Source organism: Heliconius melpomene, chromosome 5, assembly GCF_056956725.1.
Source record: "Heliconius melpomene rosina isolate 202511_hmr_F chromosome 5, ASM5695672v1, whole genome shotgun sequence".
In the NCBI taxonomy this organism is placed as follows: Eukaryota; Metazoa; Arthropoda; class Insecta; order Lepidoptera; family Nymphalidae; genus Heliconius; species Heliconius melpomene.
This window is the reverse complement of record NC_140393.1, coordinates 2579872-2607535: the sequence shown is the minus strand read 5'-3', so window position 1 is coordinate 2607535 and position 27664 is coordinate 2579872. Positions and strand designations below refer to the sequence as shown.

General features: G+C 32.4%; 1 protein-coding gene across 12 annotated transcripts in view; it reads left to right on the top strand.

Annotated features, from left to right (window-relative positions):
• Positions 1 to 246: 246 nt before the first annotated feature.
• The window catches only part of LOC146538878 (kinesin-like protein unc-104), a 38828-nt gene continuing 11410 nt past the window's right edge, over positions 247 to 27664 (top strand). For 3 of the 12 annotated variants that reach the window (XM_085185383.1, XM_085185385.1, XM_085185377.1), the window contains exons 1-23: positions 247 to 388; positions 2700 to 2855; positions 11783 to 11865; positions 14035 to 14113; positions 14233 to 14393; positions 14565 to 14749; positions 15676 to 15787; positions 16011 to 16154; positions 17935 to 18098; positions 18283 to 18422; positions 18571 to 18615; positions 20079 to 20210; positions 20568 to 20768; positions 21480 to 21637; positions 21878 to 22034; positions 22351 to 22517; positions 22849 to 22963; positions 23423 to 23571; positions 23924 to 24135; positions 25343 to 25531; positions 26217 to 26354; positions 26797 to 26927; positions 27351 to 27524. In XM_085185383.1, the coding sequence (XP_085041509.1) occupies positions 2756 to 2855; positions 11783 to 11865; positions 14035 to 14113; positions 14233 to 14393; positions 14565 to 14749; positions 15676 to 15787; positions 16011 to 16154; positions 17935 to 18098; positions 18283 to 18422; positions 18571 to 18615; positions 20079 to 20210; positions 20568 to 20768; positions 21480 to 21637; positions 21878 to 22034; positions 22351 to 22517; positions 22849 to 22963; positions 23423 to 23571; positions 23924 to 24135; positions 25343 to 25531; positions 26217 to 26354; positions 26797 to 26927; positions 27351 to 27524 (3136 nt within the window). In that variant the 5' untranslated portion in view covers positions 247 to 388; positions 2700 to 2755. The other 9 variants (XM_085185384.1, XM_085185380.1, XM_085185381.1 and 6 more) reach the window with 8 other exon arrangements.

Below are 27664 nucleotides of genomic sequence, written 5' to 3'. Positions count from 1 at the left end.
AATTATATAAAAAAATGTAATACAGTAATTAGGCTCAATTCAGCTGCGCTCTGGGAGTTGAACACTTGAAATGGTCGGGTTGTGTAGATTTGTTAACGTTTTTGCGGTGCGAGGTGCGCGCGGCGGCAGGGGAGGGCGCGGGAGGGAGAGGGAGGGCGGGGGAGGACGGCGCGCATCGGGGCGCTAGATCGAAGGCCCTGGAAGGGTGGCGCGCATGCGCCGCCGCGGCTCCTCCGGTGCCTCCGCCTCCAGCCCGCAGTCGCACCGCGCACCCGTCGGCGACGTCATGCCGACCGACGCTGCGACCTGATCAGAGCGCCCAGCTCTCAAATACCTCTGAAAACAAACGGAAGCACATCCCCACCTCACCCTCGGCCGTTGGACCAGGGTAAGTCTCCCGCGACTCGGTGCTGATCACAGTTTGGGTGTCCAAGGTTAAAAGCTCCTCGCATCTGAAATGCATAGAGGGCGCTCAGGTGCGCGGTGAGTCATCTCTGCGGCGACACGTTCTCATGGCCGCCTTCGATCTCCTGAAATTTCGCAGGCGTTCCGTTCCGAAGATGTAGGTTGCAGTGGATGTTACGTAAGTGCGTGGGGAGTGCAGCGGCCGTGGCGCCGATACTTTCGAGTCCGTGGTCAGCCGACCGTTGGCAGTGGCGGCACGCGAGGATTCGTTCGTTTTCAGGAAACATTCACCATTTTGTACGCGAACCTTGTGCTGTAAGCAACTGTGATTTCTTTAAAATTTCTATTGGGACCATGCGCTCGACGTTATTGATTGTGTCCCATACGTTTATACGTCTCGTCAAGGGATGAGTGGTTTATTTTGTTGTGAAAGTGCTGTCGTTTCTTTTGTGTTGCAACTTTATTTAAGTGTTTTACCTCTTTCGTTCAATTTTCAAGTTTAAGTAAAATTAGTGGTGGGAAATTGAATTTTTATTATATAATGTTCTTAAGCAATAGGATTGCGATGGTATGAAATATTATTTAAGTTTACAACTGACTAAGATTAAGATCTGAAATCAGATAAAAAATTACTTAAAATCGCATTAATTTTAATATCTTTTAATTTTTAGTAAGTATATAAATGTAATTAGTAACCCAGATGTGTTTAAAACAATTGTAGCAAACTAGTAAAGAATCATAAAATTTGAGATGTATATAAGAAAATCGATGATCGATGACCTTTACTCAAACGGTAGAGTCGGGCGACTCGTGCGCCGCTGGCTTAGATGCTATCCGGACCGTGACAGCAGCTAGCGGCTCTTGACCCGCTATTTAATAAAATCTTCTTTGTTCTAAACATTTAAAATATGTTTATAAGAAAATGTCTTTTTTTTTAAGTAAAAATAATGTTTCACATATTTTTCTTTGATTTATTATTTCATAAATGCAGATTTTGTAAATATTTTGATTTTATTGCCTCTAGAATTCGGAGGAAACTTAAGAGTGTTTTAACACTAGCTCAACTCTGCTTACCCTCCTATATGTAGGATACAGTGTGAAGCTGTTAATTTAATAATTCATAAGTCATTAGCAAATTCCGCTGTTCTGAGTAGAATCTACGGTTTTCAAACAATTTTCTTTCATTTCCTCATTTAAGAATTTAAATTATTAAAACGAGGTTAAACGCGGAGATATTTTTTCGATGAATAGTGCTCTCTTATTAACCCCGATACGAGTGTTTTTAGGTCACATTTTTACATTAAGTTTCGTCGTAATTTGCGCAGTTCGTTAAACGAATGAGCATTTTTTTAGATTAATTGTTAAAGATTACATATTTTCTTTGTTTTAAGCTTTACTGTATGATATCTTGTTAAAAATAGTGTAAATATAACTATGTTCTTGGGATACGTTATTTATTATTCATAAAAGATGAGAGTACTCTCGATATCAAAATTTTGGCTTAAATTACGTAACGCTATATATAAGGTTTCTAACATTGGCATTGCCAACATGAAGTCTATGATATTTGATATCTTTGTTTTTCTTGTAATATTTGAAAAAATATCACGGCCTTGTCTATATTAAAGACATGGTGAAAAAAATTTTTTTTTTATTCGAAGTTATGAATTTTTTTTTTTACATTTTTTCAGTACCAACTCTTAATAATTATATGCCAAATTTTGTTTTAAAACCAGTCATTCTATTGTGTAATTTAAATATTCTGATTATTATTATCTTAATCAAATGCTGTATTTGTAAAGGCTAAAATACTTTTGTATCAGGAGTAGTACAGACTCTCGATCAGTGCTCTTTTTATCTCATTATTATATTTATTTCTTTATCATATATATTTATTGCAATATTATTTATATACTCAATTAGTATCTATAATAACTAATACATATCATCAACTATTGCCTATTTTTATCTTTACATTTATAAAAATACTTCAGTACTATTGTATAGGTACCTATTAATATACGATTGCATAATATTAATTCAATCTCTATTAATCATATGTTTTTTGTTATTATTTGTCACAACTGTATGAGAAAAGTATTGAGTTCTGCCACTCAACACGCAATGCCTCCAGAATTCGGCAGAAAGTGAGAAAAGGAGTATCTTAATACGATGTTCCCTCTGCCTACCCTGCTGTGTGCGGGATTCAGCGTGAAGCTTCTATAAAATGATATATTTTCTCTAAATTTCGGTTTCTTTGATACTTGTGTCTAATATAATTCCGTTGTCCCCAGGTGCGTTCCGGGTGAAGCACTGATGTATTAGTGGCGTAGCTGATCAAAGCCCAGCCATGTCGTCGGTGAAGGTGGCGGTGAGGGTCCGCCCCTTCAACTCGCGGGAGATCGCGCGCGAGTGCAAGTGCATCATTGATATGTCTGGAAATACTACAGGTTAGTTTATTAGAGTAGACTGGTTAAATACAAAATTTTTGTATATATCTAAAAATATCTAATTAAATTTAGTCAAATTCTCGTAATTAGAATAACATTTTTTTACTGTTGCATGATTCGAGTATATTTTCTTTCGAGTAAGTATATTGTCTTTGAGTTATTCTTATTTCAACTAACTTTCAGAGATTATTCCAACCAAATACTAGTAGTTCTTGAAGAATACGATTTTTCTACAAAAAAACACAAATTCTAGAGGAATAGATAATATAGTCTTTTTAAATTATTGCCTATAAGGTTTTTACATGTCCCTAATTATGTGTTTAAAGGTAAACAAATCTTATATAGAATTAATCTATAAACATTGGAACGACTTTAAAGCGTCTCAAATAAGGTTTTACAATACGACTACCGTAACAATTTATTACTTTCGGATCTCTTTGAATTAATGGTCTCCTTGGCCCTCGAGGTGTAATGAAGAGTGGCGTTTACAACACCAGCCCTCTCCTGACCTTTCGCCCGCTGTTGATGAATGCTGGAAGTTCTCTTGGATAGAGCTTCCGTACTAATGAATATTGATAGCAAATAATGCTTTTAAGTAATTAAGTTATAAAGTTATTTTTGTTGTATTTACTGATGTTTTTGTGAAGTGGTTTTGTTATTTATAACAAATATATTGTATGAAATATTTTCATATCTTCGCTTTGGTGTTGAGGTAAACAGCGGCGTTAGGTTTCGCCGCTCAACACTCAATGGCTCTAGAACTTGACGGAAAGTGGGGGGCGGAGTGTCTTAACACTAGGCAGGCTATACAGTTCTTAAAAGGAAAGAATTTTATTTTTTGTTTTTGTAATACCGAGTTATTAATTTTAACCTAATGTAAAACAAAATTGGAATTAAATTGCCGAATAAGGCTTTAAGAAATATTTTATATCTATGTTAATTGCATTTTTATCTTTCGTTGGTCATATTCTATTAATATAAAACAATATGATATAATAGTAAAACGTGATTCACCCTAAATTTTAATTTTATTAGTACAGTTTAAAGGGGACGCAGTGAGTCATTTCGCAGTTTGGGATATTGCCAGAAATTTTGGGGACGATGTCCATGTACCCTAGATAGCTTTATTACTATAATGGTTCTTCTGCTAGATTTATAATGCCATATAGTAAATTCCTTTTATTTTGTAGGGTAATAAAAAAAACTATTTAATTCATATTTAAAGTGTTAAGGAGTATAGGAGTAAGTATAAATGTGTGCCGGTAAACGCGATGGGTTGTGCGTTCGATTCCCATTTGAGGGAATGAAATATTTAATGGAGTGCCTTAACACTACGTTCTCTCCGAGTACCCTGCTGTGTGTGGAATACATCGTAAAACCGAAAACAAAAAAAAAAAATTAAGTAAGCTTAAGTTTATGTGCCTATAGATATGTATTTTCATAGTTCATACTCTCACAATGCACTCACTTTTAATACCTTGAATAAAATTAAAGTTTTAATATGCCGATGCGATATCAAATTGTAATCTTCAATAGACACGTTCAATTAGTATAACGAAAATTAGCTTCAGGGTGGGCAGAGGGAACCTTATGTTATTGTTACTACACTCTGTTGCCCATTTTCAGGCGAATTCTAAAGGCATTGCGTGTTGAGTGGCTGAACTCAACGCCGCGTTTTGCCTCGACACCAGAGCAAAGAAATGAAAATTTCCTTTTTTATTTATATTTTTTATTTCCGCTAGTGGGGATCGAACCAACAACCAGTAGCGTTAACAGTCACACACTTCTCCCACTCCTCGACTGGCCTCATAACTACAATAGTAAAGTTACATTACGTGATTGCCGCCGTTTCCAAGGTCGAATAAGAAAGGCTTTTGTGTTCCAAATCGATATCGGCACTACAATGTTTCAGAATCTCTATCTCGATGTAAAGTTAGCAATCGATAAATGATTACAATGTAAATAGATATTTATCTAAAACTAGATAGCGATATTATGGGGATAGTTGTTATTTGTTTGGTTTCGAGCTTTAATAACGCTATTCTGAGGCACATCGGTTGTGGGTTCGATCCCCACTCGGGGGATGAATTATTATTTGGTAATATTTTCTTTTTTTCGTAATATTTTCGTTAGTTGAGTTTCACCAGGCAAACGTCCGAAATATCCGGTGGAAAGCAGGAAAAGAAGTGTTTTAACACTAGGTTTCATCTGCCTATCCTGCTGTGTGCGGGATACAGCGTGAAGCTGATGTTTCATGTGATGTTAAAGAATATAAAAATAAATGAATAGATTAATCAACTAGTCAACATAACACTGTTATTTTACAATAAACAGCATTAATTATAACAAGTAAATTGCTTTAGAAAGTCTTCTTAATTAATACGGCTACAGCCAGCAAATAAAAGAAACAGAGTAAGATTCTTTTTGTGTTTCTTAATGAGATTCCGTAGTTTCTTTTTAAAAAGGCAACCTTATTTTGTCAACATTCTATCACGTTACTCTCGTCTTTCATATTGGCTATTTAAAAGATTATTTTCGTTCATTTTTCATTTCAGTTAGTTTAAATCCAAGTTTTAACTGGAATAATTTAATTAAAGTTCAGTTTTTTTATATTATGTCCTGGAAATCATACAAATATTTATTTATTCGAGCTAAGTATTTTATAGCAAAGTTACAATATTTATAAAACAATAATATCTTTATTCAATATTCTTAGAGCATTTTTACCCTCTTATTATCTTTTTATATATAAAAGGACTTGTCCTCACTGACTGAGGTAAGACGCACGCACAGCCGTAACCGCTGATGGTAGAAACGTGAAATTTGGACAGATGTTTACTTTCGACACATACATTTGACATCCACTAAGAAGGGATTTTGAAAAATTTTAACCCTAAAGGGGTGGAATAAGGGTTGAAAGTTTGTATGGAAAAAAAATTAAATCGGCACCAATTTATATAAAATTTGAAATTTAGATTTTTAAAAGTATTTAATTGAACACGTGTTTCATCGTTTTCTAGAATTCTCCCCCTAAGGGTGCAAATAAGGGGTTCAAAGTTTGTATGGAAAAATCTTTAAATGGCCACCGATTTTTATAAAATTTGAAACTTAGACTCTTAAAAGTATTTAATTGAACACATGTTTCATGGTTTTCTAGAAATATCCCCTTAAGGGTCCAAATAAGCATGGGAAGCTGCGCGCGCCCACTAGTGAAAAATAAAACACAAGAGCTATCTTTGAACGTACCCCACTCATCCCTAATAAGTGTGGGTTAGTCGAAAGTGGGACGTCATCACTTACGTCAGTATAAGCCATACTGAATCATGAATATTCATTATACGAAGCTTGTGAGCTAAAACGGGCGTAGGCTGTTATGGCTCATTTTCTATAGAAAAGTATGTATAAGGGATATATATGAAATATGACTTACTTATGTTAGAAATATATTGCAGAAAAAGATTTAGGTAAAATGCATGTTTTGGTTATACTTATTAAAATATTTATTAGAGATTTTTGACTTTTAATAAATTTGAATGAACTATGTATGTTTTTTTTAGTTTTAGGAGGGCAGTAATTGTTGGTTATGCCACGTAACTGTACCTGTATCACTTAGAATTTTGGAAATTTTATTCAAGTATTATTTTAGGCTTTATTATGGTATATATATAGTACAAAAGTAACCATATTTAAAAATATTAAATTAACTCTGTGAGATTTAAACAACGTTTCAATTCGATACTGTTGAAATCGTCATTGACTACAGCGTGATAATATAAAATACTTAACTCTGCTAGAATGGTAATGCACCCCTGTGGCTAATAAGCAATTTCCAGCAACGAGTCCCCTGGGGGGTCCTAATTCCCTTTAATTTGGCTTTGATTTAATAGCTTACGTTCCAGTGTTATTACATACCATTAGATTATAATTATAATAACACCATATAGATTTAAAAGCTTAGCGATTGAAATATAAAATTATTAGTAATTTTCGAGTACTGAAAAATTTCGTACTATATTTTTTTTAAGATACTTCCGTTCATTCGTCAGATCATCAGATCAAATTCAGATTAATAAACAAGCGGGCGAATCTTAAATAAAAACTATACCTAAAACATGAAATGTAAAAGTCAATTTATTATAGACATAGTATAGAATAGTTATCTATAAAATACTAGCCATAAAGTTTTAAAATTGCTTATTGGAGTAAATGTAATTTTTAAGCTTAGCTTGGGAGTTTCCAGGCACAAATGGCGCATAAACTTGTATCGTTTCTCTGTAACGGGAGGAACGTGCCGGCGACGTCGGTGCGCGATTCAGTGCTCGAAGTTGCCATTATTTATTATTACTTATTCTTCTTTTAGTGGAATCTTTGAAAATTTTATAATAAGATATTAAAGATATTTATTTATATGTTTTTAGTAATAATTATTGGAGTAAAATGTCATCGTAGTGCAGAGGGTTAGCATGTGATTGTAAACGTGGTAGTTATGGCTTCGTTTCGCCCTTAGGCTTAATAAATTACTTAGATATCTCCACTTTTTGATCCTAGGTTCTCTCTGCCCTGCTGCTGTAACCGGGTGGGAGAGACAAAGCGTTAAGTCCGGTTTCCATGTAGAGAAGAGCGGGCCCATTAAGTACTATGTTAAACCAATTAATAGTTCGGAGAGGACCGAGCGAGCAGAAATAGTTGAAATAAACTCGCTCAGTTCTAGAGAGCAGAGAGAAGTAGTTGCGAAATACAAAACTCTTTATTAGTGGAAATGTTAAAGTATTTTATTAAAAAGCATTCAATTCCGCCTTAGCATTACCCGCTTATTTCTCTTTCGCGGAGAAAACCGTGTTTAAGACTGAATATATAAAATATTTATTAAATTTAATGAAATATCTGTTTTATTTATTTTTTGTTTGATTCGCGTTACTTAATCTAACATTCGCTATTCTAGAAATTGTAGTCATTGTTACTTTATAAGGCTACAATAGAAAAACTAATGAGTAACAAGAAGCCGAACGAAGGTCGCTTTATAAAAATCTTTACCTACTAAAGTAAATTAGAATTTAGTGCCTTACCTTTTTAATAAGTACCTACAATAAACAGTGCCTGTTTTATAACAATAAAAATGTTATCAAAACCAGTATTTTTACTTTATTTTATAGTTTATTCTTTTTAAAGAAGAATTATTATACATATATGTAAAAGAACTTGTCCTCACTGACTGAGGTAAGAAGCGCGCACAGTAGCGCGTAGAAACGTGAAATTTGGACAGATGTTTACTTTTGTAATCTGGACATCCACTAAGAAGGGATTTTGAAAAATTTTAACTCTAAAGGGGTGAAATAGGGGTTGAAAGTTTGTATAGAAAAAAAATTAAATCGCCACCGATTTTGATAAAATTTGAAATTTAGATTTTTAAAAGTATTTAATTGAACACGTGTTTCATCGTTTTCTAGAATTCTCCCCCTAAGGGTGCTAATAAAGGGTTGAAAGTTTGTATGAAAAAATCTTTAAAACGCCACCGATTTTTATAAAATTTGAAATTTGGATTCTTAAAAATATTTCATTGAACACATGTTTCGTGCTTTATTAGAATTCACCCCCTAAATAAGCAAGCGAAGCTGCGCGCGTCCGCTAGTTATACATAAAATTGACTGCCAATCATTAGTTTACCAAGGCTTAAGATATTATTCACAAAAAAACACCAGATCTCAAGAGGCGCGAGTAAGCAAAGTGAAAAGAACATTTACTCTAACTCTGCCTACATTTTAGCCTGGCTTGTCTGGAACAAAGACGAAGCATTTAGGTCAAACGCATACGCCAACCCCTCACAAGGGGCTAGACTTGTAGAAAATTCAAACTGTAAGGCAGAGAGGGCAATAAACTCTTTCTAGCTGCAATAAACTACGATCAATATAATATGGGAGAACAAACGAGTTTCGCATTCAATGTTGAATGGAATTGAAAAGGCGAAAATAACAATTGATTTTAATTGTGTTTTTCTGTATGTATTTCATCTATATTCATATATTGTCTGTAAAAAAATATCAACTTCACGCTGTATTAGGCAGAAGAAATATAGTGTTAATACACTCTGTTCCCTACCGTGTTGTAAAACTTTAGTCAATAATATACTTTAATAGATTCTATTTTTCTCATTGTGCGTCACTTAAATGCATTGCTGGTAGTTAGGTAAGAATTATACGCATGTTTTGCGTGCATGCTAATTTATTATAATCTATATATATAAAATCGAAAGGTCACTTACTCATCACGAAATCTCAGAAACTACATGTGCTAGGAATCTAAAATTTTGCATAAGAGTTAGTTATAGGACGTAGGTGCTCGCTAAGACGGGAATTTGCAATATTCGACTTTTAAGGGGTTGTTTTTGGGGTTGAAAGTTTGTATGAAACTTCGTTATTACAAATGCTAGGAATCTCAAATTTTGCATAGACGTCACTAGGACGTAGCCATGGAGACAGAAATTAATAATAACATAGTTCACGCGGGTGAAACCGCGAGCGGGCCGCTAGTAATTACATATAAATAGGCTTTCGTGGCGAAGTGGGAAATCGTGATTGTAATTGCGATGGTGGTGTGGATTCAATCCCCGCTTTAGGGGAAATTAATTATTTTCATTTGTTTACTCTGGAAAAACAAAGTGCGGATTTATGTTTCGCCACTCAACAAGAGTTGTCTCGAATTGGGAAGAAGAGAACGGAGTGTCTTAACAGTAGTTTCCCTCTGCCTACCATGCTGTGTGTGGGATATAGCGTAACGCTAAAAATATATATATTGAAAATAATGTTTTTATTAGATTCTATTATGAAGAAGAACTATTGCAATACACATACAAAATATACATTGGTATTGCATTTACATATGTCGCTATTCGGATGTTTTCCCCGTTTCCATTTTATTGGTATAGTTTTGCAGCAGCCTTGAGCTGAATGTTGGCATATGAAGGTGTTTCCGGACCGCCCGCTTTGTACACCTAACAATACTGCCCGCCAGCTGTTCCGGTTAGCTTTTAAGCTAATATGTAAATAGGAGAGGGTTCTCATTCCATTGTCTCCTATACTATGGGAAATATGCGTCTTTTATGTTTTGCCTCGGTTTCATGAAGCGTTTTGTATTTCAAATTTTATATGATGTTATGATAATATATAGTAACATATACAAAAATGTGTTTTTCATGGTATTCATAATGGTGAAAGGATGGGCATTTTTTCTTAATTATTAAATCTGTCTATTTATCTATTTATCTAAAACAATTCCTTTTAAAAATATTTATTATCTAATATTTATTATTAGGTTTCAATATCAAGATCTTTTTGTTCACTTTTTAAAGTACAAGAGACGTCGAAAAGAATTTTAGTGGCATTTTACCTAAAGTTATAACAAATAACAAACAAATCTTTATTTTCAATAGTTTTTTTTTCTTAAAAATATTATCTATATTTGTTTGGAAAATAACATTTTTATACAGAATAATAAATTTAAAATGCAAACAAAAAAAGATGAAACGAAGAAACCATAATATTCTTAATATGGATTGAATTATATTTTATAGTTGTATATGTTTCATTTGTTAAATTAGTTTATTGATTTATTTTTACGTAGTTTTTAACTTAATTATTTCTATGACCTCTTTAAATAAATAAATGTTACTTTAAAATAAAAATATTTATATGAAAACACATTAAGTCTGAACTAAATATATAAGTAACTTTGATGTAAAAGTAAGTAATAAAATGAAATTGTATTACTGTCGGGAAGAGCTGGGAGAGTACTAAAGATTGCTCCTGCAGTCTGCAACTTGACGACTCATAAAATGTTACCCTCTTCAAATGGTTTGCATTATATACAGTAAGAGATTGTGTTGAGGAATTTTTAATGTGAAGTACGTCGTTTCGCAGTAGCACAAGGGTGTGATTGTACCGCGACGGTTGTGGGTTCGATCCCCACTCGAGGAAGTGAAATATTTATTTACGTTTATATTTCCATTTCTTCGCTCTGGTGTCGAGGCAAAGCGCGGTGTTGAGTTCTGCCTTCTAGGATTCGGCGGAAAGTGGGAGTGGGTGGCGGAGTGTCTTAACACTAGATTCCCTCTGCCTACCCTGCTGTGTGCGGGTACGATACAGCGTGAATTTGATTTATTTATTTTATTTTGTATTTAACAGAATGTCTCAAAAAAAATCATATTCCATATTCTATTTCTTATAAAAGTAAATACATAAATGTTTCTTTCAAATTTTCAGTGAAATGTACACAATAATTTCTTCTTCAGTTTAGCTTATGTTTGTATTTAAGTCAACAGTTTCCTATAACTTAAAATAATTATTATAAAAAATCTATATACATTTAAACATATATACGATATTTATAATGTATTTCACTTATATTTAGACACGAGACGAAAAACATGTTAAACTTTTAGATTGCTTTATAATCACATTTCCTATCCAAGCCATCCCTGTAAATAGTTATTTCCGTTATGTTTCACTGAGAGTGGGTACCTCGGGTACCTGTCAGGTACTTGATGGGAGTCGCGTCGGCGTCAACGCCGGTCGATACGTCGCGACGACACCTAAGGCTTTAACTTAACTTAACTTACCTAACAAAGAAACCCAAGACATGTCATAAAATGTGACACCAAAACGAAATTAATTATGTATATACAAATTCTATAAACATACTGTTTTATGCGATCTTGCTTAAAAGTTTTGTTTTTTCATATATATTTTTTTATCTGTTTTGTATAGCAGGGTAGACAGAGGAAACTTAGTGTTAAGACACTTCCGTTCATCGTATAGTGTCAAACTCAACGTCTCGCTTTTTCTCGTAACCGTAGAAAGGAAATGAAAATATTAATAATTTTATTTTCTCGATTTCATATTATATATACTTAATATTGTTATATTTTGTTACAGTTATAGTAAATCCAAAAGCACCTCCGGGCAACAAGGATAGCGCTAAAAGCTTCAACTTTGATTTCTCCTACTGGTCGCACAATGTAAGTATTATTATTGTTTGCTTATTAGTTTATATAACCAGTTCAATGAATAATTAAAAATAATATTTTAAAATGGTTCCCATATCAATGCCGTTGAAATAAAAGCATTAAATAAAAGTACTTTAAAGTTTAAACAACTTTTATTTCTATTAAAATGTTCATATGTAGTTATATCTCATTCGAAGTAAGTTTCAATTCAACCTTATCGAACGCTAAGTTAGAATATAAGACAATATTCTTGTATACATTATATACGAAGTCTATTTCTGTAGCTACAGTGAATTGATTGCCTCCCTCCTACACATTTCCTGTACGCCCTCCGAGGGTAGAGACCGCCGTTATTAGTTCGAAATTACGTCTTGAAATAGAAATATAGTTAGTTTTTCTTTCTTTTATTAGATAAATTGACATCACTATTAAAATAATATTTCTTAATAGTTTGACTTTTAATTATAATTAATAACTCTTAATTTAATATTGTTAAATAATACATTTTTATTCTTTAATATTTCATAAATTACAAATGGATGCCGGAAATTTCCCGCGTTTTCGGCGGCGGCCATATTGAATCGTCAACGCGATTACGGTATTAGATATCTGTGAAACGTCCTGTATTCACTGTACGGCTTCTAATCTAAACTTTACTTTGTTTCTTTTATATAACGTAATACATGGGATTATGACGGCTCGTTAATGATGGATCTAGCTTTCGTGGATTAGAAAATAAACTTAGGTAAATTCGTTTTTATATTAATTGATGTATGTATGTAACTGCGTCTTTTCACATCAATGATTAAATGTTATACCTAATTAAATATGGGGTTGCCAAAATATCTTTGTTTGATATCTAAATATAGTATTGCAATATATATGCATTTAATAATTACAATAGAACTATGGTATATTTAAAATCTTGATTGGAGTTTAAATAAATTTCTAACAATATTTAATTTAGTACGAATGTCAAAACCGTCTTTCGCAGCCATTTCGTTGCGGCAGTCGGCGAACGAAATTAGCATTAATTATATATGTACATATTCATCAAAATCTTGCAAATGCAATGCAAATCATGGAATACCCATTTCGAAAGGGGCTAGCGGAGTACGAATAATTTCTATGATGGATATATCAATTTTTTTAAAAATATTATAAAACAATTGATATCTGTTTATCGTTTAATTTTTTTTTTTTAAATTACTTTCAAAAAAAGCTTTTTATCTACGGAGAGAGAGTGAGCGTGGGAGTGTGGCTTTTAAAGTTAATGTTGAATCTAATTATACTTCGTAAAATAATATTTAGACACGGTATATACAAATATAATAAATGGGAATATCTCAAATGTTACACACATGAATGGAATTCATTTTATTTGGGGAAAACTTTTGTAAGTATATATAAAAACAATAAACATTAAGAATTCTTAATTCCAACTATAAAACAATCTCAGCCACGTATTGTCCAATTGAAATTGAAACCGCAAACGGAGCATTTGGAAATCTGCGGTGATGTCGCAATTGCTATTAATTGCCTCCGAGATTAGAATTTGTGGATTCCACGGTCCACAAGTGATTGCGGCTTGGACCTTGGACGTTGGGAATGTTGTTACGTTACAAAAATAACTTTGGAACAAATATTTTGGGGGTTACTTAAAGAGGGGTTAATGAATTTTATTTACTTTATTTATTTTTACACTGTTTTCCGTACGTAGGGTAGGCAGAGGGAGCCTAGTGTTAAGATACACCGCTCTCCACTTTCCGCCGAATTCTGGAAGTATTGCATGTTGAGTGGCATTCATTTCATTTTATCCAGTGGGAATCGAACCTGCAACTGTTGGCATTTACAGTCACACGGTTGTGCCTCTGCGTCACGACTGGCCTTTCGGTTAATGAATTTTGTTTCAGTCGTAGCCAAAATTCAAAGTTTTAGCTTTGGGTAAATAAAACAAAGTTTAGTCTCACCTCTAAGGAGGGTTCACGACCTAAGTCTGGCAGACACTTGACCGAAGGGTCCTACTGTAATGAACTACTATGTCATGCAGAATGTTTCTCAGTTCAAGTAACTTTATGGCAGAATTCATGAATGAACAAAGACCTGGCTGACTGCTCGATCAATTTAATTTTAAGAATCGTTATATTAAAATTGTAATGTATTGTATAAATTTTATTACAGCCCAGTGATCCAGAATTTTCATCTCAAGTTATGGTATACAAAGATATCGGCGAAGAAATGCTTCAACATGCCTTTGATGGTACGTCATTGAGTTCTACCTAATATTATTTATAATTTAAAAAACTGACAAAAAAAAATAAGAATTGAATTTGTTTTATAGTTAAGTACTATATTTATTGTATTATTATTTATTAACAGGCTACAATATATGCATATTCGCCTACGGACAAACGGGTGCGGGGAAGTCGTATACTATGATGGGCAGAGGAGAGGAAGGCCAAGAGGGCATCATCCCTCAGATATGTAAAGATTTGTTCAGGCGCATCCGGCAAACTACAAGCGATGATCTCACTTACTCGGTAACGAGATATTTACCTATAGAATTAAGAAAAACATATGTTTTTCTAAAAAAATGAAAATATGAAATGAAAATATTTTCATTTATAATTGTTTATTTTATAAATATTTTTTTCAGTCTTTTCCTTTGGATTTCTATTAAATAACATACTGAATCTAAGATTTCTCAATAGGTTGAAGTATCATACATGGAAATATATTGCGAACGAGTCCGGGATCTGTTGAATCCAAAAAATAAAGGCAATTTGCGAGTACGTGAGCACCCGGCTCTCGGCCCCTACGTTGAGGATTTGAGCAAACTGGCTGTTATGTCCTATCAAGATATTTATGATCTCATCGATGAGGGAAACAAGGCTCGGTATGTAATAGTCTAACTAAATATTATATTTTAGGAACTTTCTCAAAGAAAGAGATGTGAGAAATGTTATATTTAGTATCTAGATATTGTTGGGTTTTGCAACGCTATTATGTGTCTATATTATTTAAACAATAGTTTTAAGTAAATTTTGAATTTTGATTTAAAGTAAATCGAATTTTCTTTTGATCTAATCAAACGACTGTTTTAATAAATGCATATTTTATAATGCATCTATACTATAAAAAGAGAGAACCTGCTTTACAATATTCACTTAGATACAGAGAGAACGGAGCGCCAAACGTTACTGTCTCTACACACCTCGTTCGCCTCGGCCTCTGTCATAAACCTCTTCATGCAATGCATGCAATGCAAATATTAAAGATTTTTTTTTGTTTTTTAATTTATATTAGTATAATTGTTAATAAGCTAAACATATTCAAGTCGACTCCCCAGAGGATGCACCATGCACGTTACCAAAGTGCATGCAGCATTCACCTTGACATAGAAATGTAAGTGGATTCCACTGATAGTGACTTTAATTGAATGTAATGCCACTAATATAATTAGATTAAGGTTACATTTTATTTTATATTATATATTTATATATGAATGTATTATTAGGATTTCAAAGAAAGTATTGTAGTTTTTTTTTTTATAATATATATAGGTCAAACGATATACGATAAGAGAATAAATCCAAACAAAATGTTTAGCTAATTAAAAAGATAAAAATGGTAAACATTAACATATTAGTAAAACATGCATTACACTTAAATTTTAATGTATTACTAAAATATTTGTAGGAAAAAATTGTATAATTGATAGAAATCCTAACCTTAGTAATATTTAATTAAAGGGTCTACAACTGTTGTATTTTCTTGCCTATTAGACGAAGTATATTTGAATCATATATATTTTGCCCACAGAACCGTAGCAGCTACGAACATGAACGAAACATCTTCACGATCCCACGCTGTGTTCACTATTTTCTTTACACAGCAAAGGCATGATAAAACAACGAACTTGGTGTCCGAAAAAGTAAGAAGAACAGAATAGCTATAATACTTATTTAAATTTTAAATTATGTATATATTTGTATGTATACATAAATACACTGAAATCCTTAATACAGTTGAAGTTATACCGCCTCAGACGTGTGATATATTGCCATTTTTAAAGGTTTTTTTAAGCTATCAATATTTGAAATAAGTTTAATCTTTTTTATTTAACCTAATTACAAAGATCTAATATTCGTCTCCAGGTATCCAAGATATCTCTAGTAGACTTGGCAGGCTCCGAGCGAGCCGACTCCACCGGCGCTAAGGGCACACGACTAAAGGAAGGCGCGAATATCAACAAATCATTGACCACTCTTGGCAAAGTTATTTCAGCTTTGGCGGAAATTGTAAGTGATTTATTATTATTTTTTATGTTATTTGGTGTTGATATGATTGTGTAGTTGTTGATAGTAACGGTTGGGTGAGATAAAAGTGTGTAGTGATGCTTCTATATTATGTTATAAGAGAAGTAACTGCCAGATGAAAATGAAATATATAAAATATTTTTTTGTCGATTTTATAATGAAAACATTAACTTGGCTTATTATTCCTTGATATACTTTACTTATTAAGGAAGAATGGTTTGGTTCTCTAATTATTCCGCTGATATTAATCCGAAATTATTCGGTGAAAAAGTGGGAAAATATGTTAACATATTTATATATATATGAATAAATATTAATTTAGCTAATAAATTTTGCTATCAAAAAGTATGTAACTTTGTACAAATTAATATGTATGTAAAAGTAGTGGGTCTTGCTAATTGTTACATTAGTGAGAATGTGTGTGACCGTCGAGTGCTAGTTTGTGAATATAATGTAATATAAATAATCAAAAATTAATATAATGGTAATAAATTAAACGTATGGTAATTAAAAGTTTAATAAATTCTACATTTATTGTGCATGCTTATAAAAAAATATCCAATAAAAAATATATTAAGTTAAAAAACTAAATGATTAAAATACATATAAAATTGAAAATATTAAATATTTACAAATATAATAAAAATAATCGATATTTTCTATCTTAAATTTATGGTATTTTGAAAGATATGTACATAAATATTAGATTTATACACGATTTTCAACTGTCCCACTGCATCTTGTGTGTTTGGATGCGTGCAGTCGGTAAGTGGAATGCCCTTATCAAGTCTATGTCTTATCATTGTGTTTTATACGAGTAGAAGCGTTATATAGGGACCAAAATGTAAACGTTTACGTTGGTAAAGTTCTAACTCTGTGTTATTCACAGCAAAGTCGAAATAATATGAATTATTTTTAAATAAATAAATTAGCTTCACGCTGTATCCCGCACACAGCAGGGTAGGCAGAGGGAACCTAGTGTTAAGACACTCCGTTCCCCACTTTTTGCCAAATTCTGGAGGTATTGCGTATTGAGTGGCAGAACTCAACGCCGCGCATTGCCTCGAAACTCGAAAATATAAATTTAAATAAATATTTCATCTCTTCGAATGGGGATCGAATCCACAACCAGTTCGGTTTTACAGTCATACTTTTGGCCACACTGGCCTCTTATTTTTATTGAATTGCAATATAGAAATTATTTCAATAACTTTAAATATTGTATAAAACATGTAAGTTATATCTGCTTGCACAGATTTGGAACTTTACCGACGACATATTTTACACCTTAGCTTTATTACACGTAGGTACTAATGAAACCCCTATGTACGTACAGACACCCCCACTTAGCAAAGCTTCGTGCAAATACAAATGTATGTTCTTCTACCGTGTGTATGTGTTGCTTGCCTGTAATAATATGTATAGAAATATAAGTTAGTTATTTTTATACGATTTTTAAATAGTCTTTTGTATAGACCAATTATTGGCTTACGCAAAAAAAGTCATTTAAATTATGTACATAGAATAATAGTGTTGTAAAGTTAAAGCACTGTACAATTTAGGAACATGTGCAGATATTTTTCTAGCTTTAAACAATAGGGCTTAGAGTACATTTTTAATATACACACAATCACAGATTAAACATAATCTGTTTTTACTATTCTTTGTTGTTAGCTTTGTAATAATAAGCAAATCCACAACGTGCTTTTATTATCTGTGGCCGTAATATGTTAATAATGCGTTTTTTTTATAAATTTCGTAGGCATCAAAGAGTAAGAAGTCGAAGAAAGCAGACTTCATTCCATATCGCGACTCTGTCCTCACTTGGCTGTTGCGTGAAAATCTCGGCGGTAACTCCAAAACTGCTATGATAGCAGCTATATCTCCCGCTGATATTAATTACGACGAAACTTTAAGTACTTTGAGGTAAGATTTTAAAAAACTATTGTTTGTAACTTTAATAATAGATTACACATGAATAAAATATTTCGTTTTTGCTGTTTTACGACGAGATTTATTTTTCATTAGCCAATCACTATTAGGCTTAATATTAAATTAAACTAAAATAAACATTTTAACTTTTTAATTTTTATGTTATATTTATATACAGATATGCAGATCGTGCTAAACAAATCGTATGCAAGGCAGTCGTCAACGAAGATGCTAACGCCAAACTCATTCGCGAGCTCAAAGAGGAAATCCTCAAATTGCGAGAACTTCTCAAGGCCGAGGGCATTGATGTCGAGGAAGGTATGACTATTATATATATTTAAGTATATTTACTATTATGTGTATAGGGTTAGTCGTCATGTGAATTGATAGATCGTTGTTTGTATAAAACGCCACAAACGTCAATTTCCATGATACTAAACTTGAACTTTTGTTTTCAATCGCTAAGGACCAGATGGTAGAGTCGTTTATGAAAAGAAAGAACAACCTACCAGTAAGTAAAGTAAAGAGGCTTATGCATATGTACACCCCACCTTGTACGCTTCGCCTCCTCGGGGTTGCCAGATAAAAAATCAATAAAATAATATTATTCACACTGGCAACTCGACACCTAAAAATGAAAGATAATGCACCCTTACTCCAAGGCTTGTGGCGTCGTAGGCGTTCTTAGTAAATGAATCGTCACCTTGTAGGTACATATATATTGGTTACGTTATATACCTGCGCTTATACTTATATATTGGTGTTGGTTTCTTATTAAAAAAGGATTTGATAGATATATATTTTTTAATATGAAATATATAATGATATCTATACGACAGATATTCTAAAGTGTATGACAGTATGTATTATAACGTCCTGAGCATTTTAATATTTTAAGCAAAGAATAGATACTAATTGGCTAAGAATGTCTAAGAATTTAAGAAAATTAACAAAGAAAAAAAACGACATCGTATATATCACGATTTTTCACAGCACAAGTTGAAATGCTCAGCCTGTGTTGACCGTTCGCGGCGAAAATATAAATTACTTCGCTATCTCTAATTTTTATATTAACATTAAAAACGAGTTACCAAATAATCACTTTCTTTTTAGATGAATAAAACTACTTTATTACTTGTTTTAAATTATTTTACAAATGTTTGTAATAGAAATAAAAAAAAATTATGATGTTTTAATATCGTTATTATATATAAAATATTACATATGAAATATTAAAATAGTAGTTTTAATCATGGATACAATCGGGAAAGAACATTAAATACAATTTACCGACAAAAAATGTCGCGAACGGTGTTTATCTGATATCCATATATTGCAAAAGAGCTTCATAGCTTCGCATGTTTTCTACTATTTGTGTCCGTTCAGTATTTTATATTATAATTCCAATGTAATATTATAACGGTGGCCCAATTTTAAGGATTATTATATAAATTTTCTAATTTAGTAGTATTTTATATTCCAGCTGCTAAGCTTACGCAGAGCATGTGTCGTAGCTTTGATTTATATATTATATAAAATTATATTATATATATTTGTGTACAAAAAATTTGGCCATTCGTATTATTTTTTTTCTCGTCATTATTAAAGTAATATAAGGAATCATCAAGGGTCATTTTGGCACTTGTATTGGTTTTGGATGGCACTATGTTCTCCGTTGTAATAGACAGTGTTTGGTGGTAATCTAAACATACGAAAAGGAATATATCGACGGTCCCTAAGTCTAAACAGATATGTCAAAAGAGAAGGTTTATGGGACTACGGAATCAAGGTTCATCTTGTTTTATTTTTTTTGAAAATTTATAATTTTATGTTATTTTTAAAGAGCAAGATGAACCTTTATTCCAACCCCCTGTAAACATTTTCTTTTGACATGTTTGTTTATACGTCATAAAACGTCAAAGTGAAATGTATTTGTTTCTTTCTTTTCTATATACAAATAATGTGATGAAACAGGAGAGGAGAACACATCACCAACGCGCAAGAAAAGCGAGTCTGAAGCGCTTTCGCCAAAGCTGTCACGAGCCGCGACGACTATCGCCGAGGAGGCTGTGGATCAGCTGCAGGCCTCTGAAAAACTTATTGCAGGTAAATAAATAATGAAGAATTTGAAAGCGATTAATTTCTATTTGTGAATTTTAGGAGAATGGCTCAGGCGAGGAGAAGTGGCGCAGGTGCACAAGCCTTTTACTATAAACGTGACAGGTTTTGGGTTCGATTGAACTCAGCACACATTGCCCCCAGAATTCGGCAGAAAGTGGGGATCGGAGGGCCTTAACTAGTCCTACTCTGCTACATGCGGGATACAGCTTGAAACAAAGGTTGAATAATCGATTTAATTGGTATAAATTTGAAGTTTAGATATAGCACAAAAATTGGCTGAAAAACTAAATACCCTCTAATTAGTCTGCTAAAAAAATTATTAATATTTTTTTTATCCAATAGAACTTAACGAAACTTGGGAAGAAAAGCTCAAACGTACAGAACAAATACGCGTACAACGTGAAGCAGTGTTCGCTGAAATGGGTCTCGCTGTGAAGGAGGGAATCACCGTAGGAGTTTATTCACCAAAGAAAACACCACATTTGGTGAACCTGAATGAAGATCCCAATTTATCGGAATGTCTACTTTATTATATTAAGGATGGTAAGTCAATTTTTTGACATTGAAATCGATAGTATATCGATATCCTTTCGATCTATTAAATAGATGTTTAAAAAAAAAAAAAAAAACATTTGTTAGGTAAATCGTAGAAACGAGTAGAATTTTAATTTTCATATGTTTTTTATTTCTTTGTAGACCAATAATTATGTTATAGAATACATGTCACATAAAGTGATCTGGACATATGATATCCTCATATTTTACTGATTTAATTGTTATTTATCCTGCTTAAATCAAAATTATTGTCACAAAAAAATTGTGCCAAATATCCTTATTATATATGACGTATGTGTAAGTCAAAAAATTGTTTTACAATAAGTATGTTCTTTTAATTTTGTAATAGAAACTTATACGTATATAAATGATACGTAGAATTATAATATTTTCTATATTATAGAAGTTTAAACTTAATAGGGATATCTAATGACAGATGGTTTCGCACCAATAGCTGTTACAGTTTGAATCCATTAGACTACTCAATAAGACGTTAGTGACACTAATATTATTGATTTTTATTATTTATTTATTATAATTGAAATTAACATATCTTTCTTACTGCTATGTTCGTAAATATATTCGTAGTTCGTCTGTAGTACTAAACGATTACTCCAAATACTGGCTGTTTTTAAAATGCTTGACTTTTTCTATCTGTATATTTTTTTATATTAATTAATTTTTATATTATTTTTCTAGGTGTAACTCGCCTTGGCACAGCAGAAGGGAATGTCCCGCAAGATATCCAACTTTGTGGCTCTCACATTTTAACTGAACACTGCATCTTTGAGAACACTGATGGCGTCATCTGCCTTATACCGCATCGCGGGGCCCTTATTTATGTCAATGGACGCGAGGTTTGTAATTTTATATATTCTTATATGATTTCATCATAGATTAATTTTATACAAAATACTAAATAAATAGTTATTTTTTTGTCAAAGTAGAAGTCAATAGTAATTATGGTGATACATTTTTATGGATAATTATGTCGATTTTAATTTATAATTGTGTACGTAATTCATCTACAAAAATCTTTTTTTTTATATATTATGAAACATATTATATTTTAATAATTCTTTAATTTATTTATTTAGGTGACCGAGCCGATAATCCTAAAGACGGGATCGCGCGTAATCCTCGGCAAGAACCACGTGTTCCGCTTCACGCACCCCGGACAGCCGCGCGAGCAACTGCCGCACCTCCCCAGCAACAAGGACACAGTTAACGATTTAACCGAGAGTGTTACTGAAGGTATTTTTTTTTAGTTTTTAAGTCATTTAAAAAGTGTTTTAGAGGCTGATTCTTCCAAAATATATTTTTTTGTAGACATAATTGAATCTAACCAAATATAATTTTCCTATAATAGAAATAATCTAAAAAAATATATAACTTAAACGTACGCTTAAGTTTACTAGATAAACCAAACATTGAATTTACAGCAAAAATGTAAAAATGAAAACTTGAATATATTAAATTCTACTATTTCAACTAGTCTAAATAATACATTAATAAAGTCTAAATAATAGATCTAAAAACCTATTTTGTATGTATGTTTTTTCCAATTTAGCTCCAAGCGACACTGAAACAGTAGACTGGGACTACGCCCAATGCGAGTTATTAGAGAAGCAGGGTATCGATCTAAAGGCGGAAATGCAGAAACGCCTCGTCGCCCTCGAGGAGCAGTTCCGCAGGGAGAAGGAACACGCTGACCAGCAGTTTGAGGAGCAGAGGAAGGTAAATATATAAAAAAATATATGTATAAATAATATATTTCAAATACTGGTCAGCATATTGATAGTGTTAGCGTAAATAAAAGGATATTTTATTCATTTATTGCATTTTATATATATTTTATAATCATAACCAATAAAACCAACACGGTTTAATTAGAAAGAAGATAAAAATAATTATTAAATATTTTCTCAGTTTATTCAAAAAAATCCTATACCTCTAGAATTTTCTTTTATTATAAATTATTTTGTAGTTTTATTTTATTCTTATTTAAATCTTAATATAAAACTGAGCAATAATTTTCATATAAGTCAAACAATCAACAAATTTTCAGAACTACGAAGCACGAATTGACGCTCTACAACGTCAAGTGGAAGAACAAAGCGTTACAATGTCCATGTACAGCTCTTACACGCCCGAAGACTTCCACAACGACGAAGATATATTTGGTAAATATAATATAACCTATTTATTTTGCTATATAAACCTATTAAAACATTAACTTTTAAAGTATTAGGTAATTTTATGGAAAATTATGTTATCACTAGCTTTTATTCACATAAATATATAGATTAAAACACATTTTCGCATTTTTACAAATACTAGTACTAGTACATGTATATTAAAAATTAAAAATAATTTAATACTAGAATAATTATTTATCATCACTGTTTCATTTTCATTTCATTTCCATCAACTGAAAGATCCAATTAATTTTCATTCATCTATAAAAAAAAATATCTATAAACAATCACCAACATAAAGTTTCTTTCCTTAAAAGACCAAAATTACATCCAAAAAGCTCAATCATATATTAAAATCTATAAAAAAATATATTTACTCTAATAATGACAAGAAAAAAAAAAATCAATACACGAACTCCATACATAACATGCGTAACTCAATAGCGTGTGGTGGGGCAGTGAATCCCCTGTTTGAGACAGAATGCTGGTCGGCGCGCGAGGTGGGGCTCGCCGCGTGGGCGTTCCGCAAGTGGAAGTATCACCAGTTTACTTCGCTGAGGGACGATTTGTGGGGGAATGCTATATTTTTGAAGGTATTTATGTTTTTTTTTTTATAAAGTGTTTCACTGTAATTTTAATCTATTTGTCATATTTTTGTTTTAGGCAGAGTTAAAATATTTTCTTTTCTTGCTATGGTCGAGATACAGATTTGGATTTTGCCGAATGTAGAATTTTATCTCCAAAGTCTCTGATGTAATTTTGTTGTTTCTTAAATAAAAAAAAGTAACTTAACGTCCCCTTCATCTTTGTGAACTATAAAATAAAAAAAAAATTAAAAATATCTTTGAAATTTAATAAAAATATATTTTTTATAACCTCTAAACTTTACCATAAAAGATGTTACTACGTTACGTGACTTGATTTTTTCTATCTCTCTCAAAACAGGAAGCCAACGCAATATCAGTAGAGCTCCGCAAAAAAGTCCAATTCCAATTCACTCTACTAACCGACACCCCCTACTCGCCCCTACCCGCGGAACTCGCACCGCGCGACGAGGGCGACGACGAGTATCGACCTTCCGCACCCACTGTGGTTGCCGTCGAAGTCACCGATACTAAGAATGGAGCTACTCATTATTGGACCTTGGAGAAGTTACGGTGAGGACGGTAGATTACTATAGTTGGTGTAGTTTTGATTTCTACATTATATCTAGTGTACTAGGTCTTTAATTCAAATAAGCCGTTCTGGTTGATACTTTTAAGTTAGGGTCCTAAATCCTACTTTCTTCTTCTTTCTTCTTCTTTTTCATCCTACATGATGTAGTGCACTAGAGGTAGTGTGTGCAATCGCAGATTAAATGAAGATGATGGTTGGTAGTTTTTAATAGTGATGTGGTTTGGAATGTTAGGTTAGGGTAGTGAAGTAGATATTTTAAACTATACTTTTTATATTAAAATTATTATAATAACAAAATTTTTTTTGTTAGAGAAATTGTAATCTACAGTTTTACTAAATGTATGATAAATTTTATAGGTGATTGAGCTTCTAAAACACTAACTGTTATTATTTAAATATTGTTAAAGATATTATTATTGTTTTAATATATACATTTCAAGTTATGACTATGATCAATTTCATACGTTATTTATATTTATTTTATTTACTTTAATATTTATTTTATCACATTGCGTTATAGGATTTTTTAATTTTTTTGGCCTTGTTTTGTGTCGTTTTTAGTTTTTAAAGTATGTATATATTTTTGTACAATTTTTTTTTTATTTAGAAGATCACTTTTGCTCAGCTATATTTGTCTTACATATGTATATCTGTTATTTTTTTATATTTCATATAATTGGATTCGATCAGTAATTTAATAATATAGAACATAAAATATATATAGTAGTTGCGTATTCGTATAGGTAAGTATAATATATATTGTATAAAATTTCAAAATTTTAATGCTAGCTGCATATATTTATTCAATGGCGCTTTTATTTTTTGCTGCTTTTTATTTTCATTTTCATAACTACGTTTTTATACCGACATATATATATAATCGTTATTTATTCTTATTCGAATTAAACATTTTACTGCTGGTTGGTTAACCTAGACAAAACGCATATTAACTTAATTTTGAGGACATACTTCTGTATTATAGGTTTATACTTTACAACATAAATAATATAGTAAAAAACAATTACACGATAAATTAGTAAGCAATAGTTTCGGGATTGGATATAGGTGATATCGATAATTTAATAGTAAGGATATGATGGGGCAACAACTATATTTAAAAGAAATAGCCCAATTTAAAACAAATAGGGAGGATAGTGTGTATCTCCAAGGCGGATATATTGTCCGTAGCCACCGCCTCGAGCTCATGCGTCAGATATACAACATGAACGAGGGCGCGTGCGCGGAGGACGAGCCCCCCGCGCTCCCCGCCCTCAACCCCGCGCCCGCTCCTGCCGCGACGAACGACGACCTTCTACAGTGCATCTCCACTTGCGCTAACAACACGAGACTGTCACTAGCGAACCTGCTACCCTCGAGGTTGGTCCGGGAGAAACAAACCAGCGTGTAGCGAGTTCGAATCTGTTCGAAGGAAATTCGTGGCGACTTAAGTAGTCTTAATTAGGCATATGATATATTGTCTTGACTGATTTGTTTCTGCCTTCTAACGTACAGGATTTTAAGTATTTATTATGTTTAAACATTCACAAAGTTTGCAGACACGCTTCTATGCGCTTTGTCTGCTTTTAGACGATCATTTTGTTGGACTGTTTAACGTGGAGCCGGTTAGAGGAGCCAGCAGGAGTAGGACGAAAATTATCGCCATATTGTTTTCGTTGTGTGTATGTCATTCTTGTTGTGTGTACTCGCTTTGAAAGATCACGATATTTTGTAAGACAACATTACTTGCACTATTCAATGATTTCACTCAAAATTTATCGCTAATTCATTATTTGAGCATTAGGAACATTTGACGCTTCTATCTCAATATTATTTCAGGTTACATTTTATGTATGTGTTTATTTCTGTATTAAAATGATTTTAATGTAAACAATGTCAAAAATATAACTCATTTACAACATTTTAAAGCATTTAGTTTTAATTGCTTGCACGCGCTGACGCATATACGCATGTACCTATAGATTACAACTTGATTATGTACAAATAAGCATCAAAAATTACATTTTAAACGTAATATTTAAAGGTTTTATCTACATTTTTATAGACAACGTTTAGAGCTGATGCGTGAAATGTATCACAACGAAGCGGAGTTGTCGCCCACCTCGCCTGATCACAACATCGAGTCGGTCACCGGCGGTGATCCGTTCTACGATAGGTTCCCGTGGTTCCGTCTTGTTGGACGGTGAGTTTGGCTTTTGTTCTTATTTTTAGTTTTAAAGTTTTATTTATTAATTATATTTATGTTATTAAGTTGTTGAATTTAGATGTACTTATCTTGTCTTGTACGGTTCGCGAAACAGATGTCATTAACAACGATACAAGTTTTATACTTTTCTTTACAAAAAAGTGATTGAAAGAATTGCATATTGGTATCTTAACATTGTACCTAATTTTTTACTCGATTTGAACTTTCCGCACATAGCAGGGTAGACAGAGAGAATCTGGGAACGTAGTGCAAAGACACTCCATTGCCATTAACACGATTCGGTTACCCATTATCATAATGTCAGATAAAAAAAGTCTACTACTGCATTGATATTATATTTGTTTTAATATAAGACTGAAATATGTTAATGTTGCGAGCTACTTTACATAATATAATTTAATGATAATTTTATCAACAGGAGCTTTGTATACCTGTCGAACCTCCTGTACCCGGTTCCACTCATTCACAAGGTCGCCATCGTGAACGAGAAGGGAGACGTGAAGGGCTACCTGCGCGTAGCTGTACAGGCGGTCATCGACGCCGAAAAAAGTAAATATTTAAATTAAAATATTATCTAATTAAGTATGGTTTATTGAAAATATTTTATTTTTAATAATGTTGTAATTGCATAAATGGTTTATATCAGGTTGAAGTATGATTACGTAAATGATAAATATATATTTTTTTCGAATGAGTACCTACATTTATAGTTTTCAGTAAAATGTATACTAAGCTCGAGTTTTTTTTCTTCGATTTGAATTTCACATTAATTCTATTTCAATTTAGAAATTACCATCTTTTATTAGCATAGTTATTTGGGTTACTTAATTCAAATACTTTGTAGTAAAGTATATGATGTCAATAAAACAATTTCAATGAAGTGAAGTAAAATCTACTCCATTCATAGTAAAGAAAACACGATTTCTTTAATTAAAACGATTACTTTCACTAATTAAGTTTAATTTTTTACAGATAACGCGGAATTTGCAGCCGGTGTAAAACAGTCGGCTAAAATCTCCTTCGACGACGACATCGTACCAACGCGTTCCCGCCTCAAGGCCATTTCCAGTGTTGAGAAGAATAACGCACTTAACGCTATTAATATGGAGGATCGGCCTGAGCAGGACTCTAATATTAAAATTGAAGGTATTTTATATTAATTAATTTAGTTGCGACTGGAAGTTACAACTATCGTGTGTAGTCAGCATGATGGTGGAGAATATAAAGAATAAATAATTTAAATTAGGTTTTTACATTCGGACATGATATAAAATTTACTTAAATAT